Genomic DNA, 9,009 nt, shown 5'->3' with positions numbered 1-9,009 from the left:
AGCTGCTACTGTTGTTTCAAATGGGGCTGATCAAATTGTGTTTCCATATCAACATCCATATAGGCATCTCAGTTTCATCGTATATCACCTTGGATGCTGACATGGTAACTTTTCCAACTTTGCAAATGATATAACCCATGGCCTAAAATGCTAGGCACTGTTCAATTTCTTCTTTCTTTTTAAGGCCAAATAACATTTCTCATTGACAATAAAATTGTTAAATAGTAATTCTTTGGGTATTACCATATTATAAATCTTACCAAACTCGTTTCATTGTATTATCTATAACATTTTACTGAAGTTTCAGACATTCTTCACCCCTTATAATTATAATTATATATATATATAATATAAACATATCATGCTTTGAACTGGTGGCTCCCTAAATTCTTCAAAGTTGGCCGTTGATACATTGAACAAAATAATATATAAAACAAGAACATGTGATGCAAATTAATGGCTTAAAAGATTTACCACCAACTGAAACAATTCAATTGCCAAGATCAAGATAGCATCACTAAGAACAAAGCACCAAGTGGTTATAAAGTACTAAAAGAAATTTTAATGCATCAAGAACAGACCCCTGGAGATAGCATAGATTAAGACATGCATTTTATTGTCTCCTATGTCCCAGTGAAGAGAATAATAAATTTAGTTCTCACCTACAAAGTAAGAACATAAAATAATGTCTCCAGAAAACTTTTTGCTGTAACAATAGTACAAATCACGCAGTACCTATTTAATATGCAATTTGAACTCGACAACCACATTGCTCTACGTCTGAGTGTAAACTTTTATAACTTTAGGCCAAGTTGATCTAAAACTGAGATAGCCAGTACCGATGCATATATCTTGATTAGGTTTTTCATTTCTTTTGGTTGCTAAAGTTGTTCAATCCAATTTAGACTATCAGTTAATGGGTCAATAGCATATATTTTCAGTCCTCTCGTCCGGCCAGGCGCACCTCCTTTAAGCAAGGATGCATCAAGCATGAACCTATCCAATTCAAAATACAGAGGAAAGGAGTCAGACTCCTTCAACAGGAATTCAATACTAAAAGCTCAGAATCAAATAGCTTACGAGGTAGGGGTTGCCGCTCCCAGCTCATTACTTCCACCATGTATCAGAAATTTTTGATCTGTTTTAGATATGGAGTAACATAAAGGGATCTTGTGATTCTTCATAGCTGTGTGATACAAAATATATTAGTAATTGTAATTTCAAAAGAGCAAAATACAACGAAAAATTGCACCAGATTGAACATACATTGTTGATACAAAGCATCAGCAGTCTCATCCAAACCAAGTATTTTCTACATGAAAATGTAATTCGATGAGACAAATAGTTGGAGGTTGGCTAAACGTTAAAAACAAGAGAATCCAGGTTGCAAATAAGTGAAAAGTAGCTATATATACTTGAAGGGGTAAAGTGCACCTTAAGATTCTTATAGCATGTTTCAAGAACATCATTCACTAAGATATGATCAAAAAGACCAGGAGATTTTCCTTGATCAAGCTCTGCCTTCGCATTTCTCAGTCTCTTTTGTACCTGTTCCTCAGTCTCAGTTCCTCTAATGTTAACAAGATGAGAGCATTAGATAGCCTGATTCCTTGGAGTAACAATTAGAAGATTTTGGTAGTTACAAAGAACAAAATCATAATCTCAAAGATTTTTAGAGTTTTTAACATACCGGTCACGAAGGCGCTTCTCAAGGTCTTCAAATGATGGGGGGCAGATAAAGATGAATATTGCTTCCAGAGAACTAGACCTCACAGATCGAGCACCTTGAACATCAATGTCAAGAATGCATCTCTGTAATTGAAAAGGCCCCCAGATCAAATGAGAAGTATATCCAATTCACAAGGATAAAAAGGCCCAAAATCAAATGAGAAGTACATCCAACTTGCAAGGAGAATAAGCAAAGGAGGAGAAGAAGGAGAAGCAGCAAATGTAGTAGTCTTTTGCACATATGCATTCACAATTAGAGTAAATGGATCTGATAATACCTTCCCAGCATCTGTAACTGCTTCAACTGCTTCAATACTTGTTCCGTAAAGGTTTCCATGAACTAATGCAGATTCAAGGAATTTCCCATCCATTATTTCTTTCTCCATTTTACTTCTTTCTGTGAAGTGGTAATGAACTCCATCTACTTCCTTCTCTCTTGGAGCTCGCGTCGTGTGACTTACAGAAAACCCGAAAGTTGATGGAAATTCCTTCATAAGTTTGGATATTAGGGTACCTTTACCAACTCCAGAAGGGCCACTGATGACAATTGGCATTGGGCCATCACCTCTGACCCCCTTGCTCCAGGCAACCACCTCTGTGCCAAGTATCTTATCCTTCTCTTTAACAAAAGGGGTGCTCACCTACCAGATTATACAAATAGAAAAGAAATTCATAAGCAAAGAAGGTTGAATATGTAGAAAGAAAAAAAGCAACTGCATTATATATTATATGTAGATTAAAGACATCGGGGATTGTCATGTGACAAAGCTTCTGGCACAAAACTTCAAATCCTTGTCCCTAATACAAAGATATTAGCATCCATAAACCTATTAACTGGTGATAGTGTTGGATACAAATGAACTCTGAATTGATTTGACACACACCAAATGTATAAGATATGCCCTACATGCCATTTTCATAATATTGTTTGTGAATGTTGAATTCAATCCCTTAAGAACCCATTTTTCATCATGTTCATTACTAGCACTCAAGTAGTCAGAGTTCTGAAGAATGATTCAGATTATTAATCAGCATCATGTTCTGTATTTGGTCCCTTGGAGTGGTCGCTCATGAAATTACCAGTACAGACTACATGTCCACACACCAGACAAAATTCTGAACAAAAAAAGATCCTGTGCTTGTTAAAATTCTGTGTTTCCTCTAGAAGAAACGACAAACAATGTGATGCATTATAAAAATTGAATGAAAGGCTCCATCCGACAAAATCTCATAAGCATCACAAATGTAATAGAGGTTTTACATTCCTACATATGAGAAAACAGTCTGAAGAATTCAAACCTCAAGAAACCAGGTGCAGTCATCCAGTGGAGAGTCCCTCGTAAGAATCAATATCCGATCATTATTAAAAAGAACGGCTGAGTGACCTTTAGATGGCACAGGTTTCGTACCCAATACGGTAGGAATCGACCTATCAATTCAAGCAAAATTGGTATTCCAACTCCAAATACAAGCTGAGAACAATGAACGACAAGGAAATCTCACCATATTCCTGTTAACTTATCAAAAACTTTGACATTCATCGACAACTTGGTTCCATCATCAGATCCTCCAATAACATACTGAGCATGTAAATACAAACAATTATTTTTTGCAAGATTTAAACTACTCCATATACATTAAGCTAATGAAGAATGAGAGTTAATCCATCACATTCACTCACTATCTTGTCGCCTACGGTCGTAGCTGTCTGATAGCCTTGGGATTCTAAATCACACCGAAGAGGTGAAAATTTATCAAGTCCATCTAGAAGGTATTCGGGTGCTTCTTCCCCCTGATAAAAAATCTCAAACAGATCAACTTTCCTTGATCCACATATCTAGAAGCCAAAGCCCAGAGGGTTATTTGACAAATATTCAGATCATAACAAGGACATAGGTCTTAAAGCACAAAGCCATCATAACAGAGAAAGCAGCACAACCGCAAATAATAAAAATCAAATCACCATGAAAGGATGTCCCTTTTCTTCAAATCAATCTTCTACCCTGCCAAAAAGGAAAACATAGCTAAAACCAATTAAAACAAAAGCAAGTGCAATCCCTTAATAGAGCTCACAAGCATAAACAGATACAATGAATATAAAATAGACAATATCCTCAAACATACATATACTGAAGCAAAGAAGTTGCATAATTTTTGCACGTAAAAGAGACAGAGGATACACGGAAAAAGCCAGATCTATAGTCCCAAGTGTGAGAAAAAACATGCATACTACCAGAAAGAGAAACAACCCATACCAAAAAGAAACCAAACATCTTCATGTCTATTCTCGAAGACTCTTTATTTGTATGAAATCAATATGAAGTCATTGCCAAAATGAAGATAATCAAGATCCAATGCCACAAAATTTTTCGTTTTAGAAAACGAAAAGATCTTAATCTGCTCTAATCATTAGAACAAAGCATCCAACTTTGAACAGAAATCCAGCTTGAATCTTCTTCAAACAGAGCTTTAGAATAAATACAGAGAGAAGAAAAGAATTGAGAAAAAGGGAGGAAAAAACATATTTTTTCTGCAATAGCAACAACGGCACATGCCAAAAACACCAAGAAATCTGGAGAACAACCAAAACCCGTTGGCAGAATCCCGAAAAATCGCAACATAACATCGAAAATAAACTGAACACCTGGATCTAACTGAGATCTCGGGATTCAGGAATCTCCTGAGGGTAAACTCAAAGATTTTTTGTCACAAAATGGCCTAAAAAAGGAGGGGGGGAAAAAAGGCTTTTCTCCGGCTTCAGGTCAGGAGGCTGGCCTTCAGGAAAAATGGACTCGAGATGGCAAAGAATATGCTTTTTCTTTTTACCCTTCTCCCAGTTCCGAACACCGTTAAGCTAAAAAGAGGGACGAATAAGAACGAAGAAATCGAATAAAGCGGAGGACTTCCCAGGAGACCGCACTCAAATCATCAAGAGAGCCGCGGATTTTATAGACCTCGCTCTGACCAGGAGCCTCCTTCCTCTCTCACCTTCTCCCCGGTTCACCCGAACCGGCTTGTGTGAACCATGCTTTAAAGAAGTGGATTGCCACTCAGTTAAAAAAACATTAGAGTGCCTTGCACCAATCATTTTGCTTCGTTCAATGGCACATTTCACGATGCCAGTTTGAAGGGAGCAATTAGAGTGCACCACGCCAATTGAATGAATTTCTGAGCTGCAGTTTTTGAGTTATGCGAGAATTTTTATTTGATTATTGATTTCATAAGAAAAAGATCAGATCTAGTGTTCTAATGTTGGTATGCATATAGAAATTTTTGAAAACTTTGGTTATTAGATCTAAATATAATAAAATTTTTTACATAGATATCTTTCTAAATATCGAATTTTGTATGTATATCCTTCTAAAATTGATGTTTACATATTTACTAGCATCTAGTATTAGTTTTATGTACATTTAATATATGTAATAACTAGTATTTTCTCACATGTTATGCACACGCGTGAAAGAAGTGGGCGCGGGAGGGGAGAGAGAGATGGGATTAGCTAGAAAAATTTTTGAGAGAAGTAAAAGATATCGTATTTAAGAAAAAAAATAGATACAAGTTTGGTGGAATTATTTTTGATTGATGGGCTTGGAAATAACAAGCTATACCGGAATAATTTTTCTTCAAATACTTTTAATGTCTCAAATCATGATGAAGGTGGTAATCAATCTCAAGTTACTTGGATGCAACTACCAAATATTTTGCTGGCTTGACATAAGAGAAGGAAAAATACTATATCTATGGGACTATATGCATGTAGATCCTGCAAGATTGTACTTTTAAAGTTTGGCTTTACTGGGTCAATTTTAGAAGCTTCCATTATGTGTAGTACATTTACTTAAACTACCATCCACTTCATACTTAGTTTTAAAGATAAAATCATCAAGAAACCCTTCAACATGCTTTATTCTTTATATAAGAAAAACAAGAAAAGTAATCTTTCTTATAAAATTGATAATTAAGTAGGTACTCTATGAAAAGATTGTTTTAAATAAATGGATATGATAATACTGGTAGCTATCACAAAGATTATGAGGACGGTTTCGTTGCTTTATACATATTCATAATAGAAAGGAGTAGTTGTTACCTAACTATTATCACGTTAACAGAAATTATGATTTGGCATTTGTACTTTATTTTCTTCAATCTTTATATTCAAGATATAAATTTTTCTCCTGAAGAAAATATAAAATTTTATCAAATATATCCTCAAAATAGTTCGTATCGTATTAAAAAAATTGTTAAACAATGGCAATTTGAGCAATAACATCATTAACTTTTTCTTATTGCTCATCATTTTGTACTAATACCTTTACAACGACTCGTATAACTTATAATAGATATTATCTGAATATTAAACAATTTAAAATCATATTAATGAAACAAATAACAAAACTTACTATCATCATAACAATCAGTAATTATGAGGACCCATGCAGCCGTGTGTTTAGTCCTACATCGGCTATTCGCTGGATAAATCTTGGGTACTTATACAGAATTAAAGAACTCAAATAATACCTTTCGAACAACCATTTTGGATGAGGTCCTGAGTTGTTACAAATGGTATCAGAGCAGACCCGGCTTATAACCTACGTGAACTAGGGGATACTGTAGCACAAATTCGTTGGAGCTGATAACGAGCCGATCATGGTGTTTGTGATTAGATTTGAACTCTTAATCTGACGAGGACGTCATGGCTTGAACGGGAGGTTATGTGAGGATCCGTGCGAGCGTGTGTTTAGTTCTACATCGGTTATTCGCTGGGTAAATTTTGGGTACTTATATATAATTAAGGAACTCAAATAATACCTTTCAGCTGGCCATTTTGGATGAGGTTCCGAGTTGTTACGGTAATAGCACTATTGAAACTTTGTTGTGAACCGGCGATCCAACCGGTTCAAACTATGATATAGGAAGTAGACAAAGGTTTCCTGGGTTGGGATTAGCTGATGGAAGTGGCGGGGGCTTCGATGCATGGACCACCACTAGGGGGAGGGGAAGGCCGAGAGGACCGTTGGTGTTACTGTTATACGTGGACAGAACAACTGCTCCCATTCCGTCCAACTTGGCCAAGTTGGACTGGGAATCGAGTTCTTTCCTTAGTTGTAAGGGAGCTGTCTGAACTCATGTGGCCCCTAGTTGAGTCGGTATGGATTTCTTCTCTCTTTGAAATAAAAAGCCCTTGACATCTATATACTTTTTCTTTTTTTCCTTTGGTGAAAATGACACCTATATACTTGTGACGTGTGTGTGTGAGTGGCACCTAATTTTGTCCTCCAAGATTTCAACTTCATTGCTACTCGAAAACGCGTTCTTCATGCAAGATTTTTGGCATTTACAGTTTTAATAGAAAAATTCCATTTGGTTTCTCAAAGTGGGGGGATGTGAGAATAACAAGAAAATGAAGGGGAAAATGGTGGAGGATGCTTCCTCAATTGCTAGTTCCCTGCAAAATTTAGAAGAATTGTCAATGACATTGAATATTAATTTATAAATGGCTTTTCTATGTTCTTAGTAATCTTGACGTGTTTCCTTTTACCAAAAGATATTTGCTAATAGTCTAGAAACGACATCGTTGCTGTGGATGAGCAAATAAAGTTGCCCTGATACCTTAGCTATATCATGATTATGGAAAAATTGAGTTCCTCTCTTCTTTTGTTAATTTTGGTACTAGAAAACATTCTAATTTGCAATCTTTAGAAGTGAGGAAACTGAGAGAAACTTGAAAAGGGAAAATTCAGGAAATTTTTTTATTTACTTCATAAATTTTGGAGAATAGTGTTAGAATTTTTTAGAACTTGATTGAGGAGTAAGTCTCCAAATTCTAGTTCCCTCGCAACTTCGACAAGCACTACAAATATGGCTACCATTATAGAGATATATTATTTTAAAAATCTTCCAGATATTAATTTTTCTCCTGCAGTATACATGTGCAATTAAGTAGCTAGGGTAATATTTAAGCCTTCTTTTGTACAAAATAAGCTGGGCCAAGAGTAGTATATAACATGTATAATGCACTATATATGTTACAACGAAAGCACATGGCAAAATATTAACATGTAGGCAAGCTGAGAGGCACAAAATCTACTTTCAGATCTATGCATGAATTATTATAATGGCTAGAAAAGTTTGCGGACCCATCCATCTTGTAGTCATCCTGCATAAGAAAAAGAAATGCTCCAATGAACCAACATGACACCCATTTGCATATTCATATCTAGAAGATCTAAGATTTTTTGGCTAATCTCTTGAGCCAAAATTTACTAAAATACAATTGATCTAATAGGAGAGACTATATATAATTGAGCCATTTATTTTTTTATTTAGGTATGGATGCAACATGTAGCTAGGTGTAACATTAATTTCTCAATCAGGGGAATCGAGGAATCCAAAGGAGAGAAGCCAAAATACAGATAGTATAGAGTAATTTGACCCTCCTCAACTTTGCCTAAGTTGCACTTTTCCCTCCTTGGGTTTGAGACTTCTTAATTATCCCTTAAGTTAGTTGATTGACCTAATGTAATCCTGCACCCTATGTGTTATCCAATATCATTACTACATCATTCCAATTGATGAAAATACCTTAGCCTCTTAAGGGTTTTACAAAATCCTTTACCTATCCTAAATTACATAGTTCCATTTTGATTTGTCACTCCTGTCATTCATAAAATGCTAATGTTTTTTCTATCATTCGCAAGCTTCCGATCCTACATTCCGGGCCTCTTCTCTAGCTCAACCACCAAGCTACTCTCCACTCCCGCACTTAGGTCTTAAAATCTAACAAGTTTGAGGTAATCCTATTGTGTATCCCACCATCGGACTTCACCTATTTGGGGCAGGAGGGTAGGGCGGGGGTGGAGGAGAATGATTGCATCCCCTCATCATTGCTCCCTCTTAAGGTGGATCCTATTGATCACTTGTACATTTTGTCAGAGGCAAACATTTATTGGTAGGAGAAGAGGCTTGTACTTGGAGAGAAATTTCTCCTGCTATCACCAAATTTTAGGATCTCACTGAATTACAGCTTGCAGGAGAGGGGAGGAGAAGAGTGCGGGAAGAGGGATGCTTACAAGTGATTGAGGAGTGACGATAGATACTACTAGGTTAAACCTGATAGAATCATAGCCTACTATACTTTAGACATGTAAAAGAATATTGATTATCCTCACACTCTCAATAGCAGTAAAGTACCAATTAAAGGAGGAGCTGCCTAATAACTCCCTTCCGTTAGGAAAAAATCTCTCATGAAGTTAATTTAGTAGCAGCTGATACTAACTA

General features: G+C 36.0%; 1 protein-coding gene across 2 annotated transcripts; it reads right to left on the bottom strand.

Annotated features, from left to right (window-relative positions):
* Window positions 1–536: 536 nt before the first annotated feature.
* LOC103707848 (guanylate kinase 1-like) lies at window positions 537–4,653 on the bottom strand. 2 transcript variants are annotated; one of them, XM_017843122.3, is made up of 11 exons: window positions 4,371–4,653; window positions 3,692–3,731; window positions 3,410–3,520; window positions 3,232–3,308; window positions 3,028–3,157; window positions 2,007–2,369; window positions 1,691–1,812; window positions 1,435–1,570; window positions 1,267–1,312; window positions 1,081–1,186; window positions 537–996 (listed from the first exon to the last, which is right to left on the bottom strand). In XM_017843122.3, exons 2-11 carry the CDS (start codon window positions 3,692–3,694, stop codon window positions 882–884), a joined length of 1,209 nt encoding a protein of 402 aa, XP_017698611.2. In that variant the 5' UTR covers window positions 3,695–3,731; window positions 4,371–4,653; the 3' UTR covers window positions 537–881. The 2 variants fall into 2 exon arrangements, with proteins under 2 accessions (XP_017698611.2, XP_008790769.2); XM_008792547.4 differs by having other exon boundaries at window positions 4,555–4,651.
* Between the last annotated feature and the right edge of the window lie 4,356 nt (window positions 4,654–9,009).

The sequence above is a fragment of the Phoenix dactylifera genome, unplaced genomic scaffold (genome assembly GCF_009389715.1).
Source record: "Phoenix dactylifera cultivar Barhee BC4 unplaced genomic scaffold, palm_55x_up_171113_PBpolish2nd_filt_p 000589F, whole genome shotgun sequence".
Lineage (NCBI taxonomy): Eukaryota > Viridiplantae > Streptophyta > Magnoliopsida > Arecales > Arecaceae > Phoenix > Phoenix dactylifera.
The sequence above is the reverse complement of the archived record's forward strand: the minus strand, read 5'-3'. Positions and strand labels throughout refer to the sequence as shown.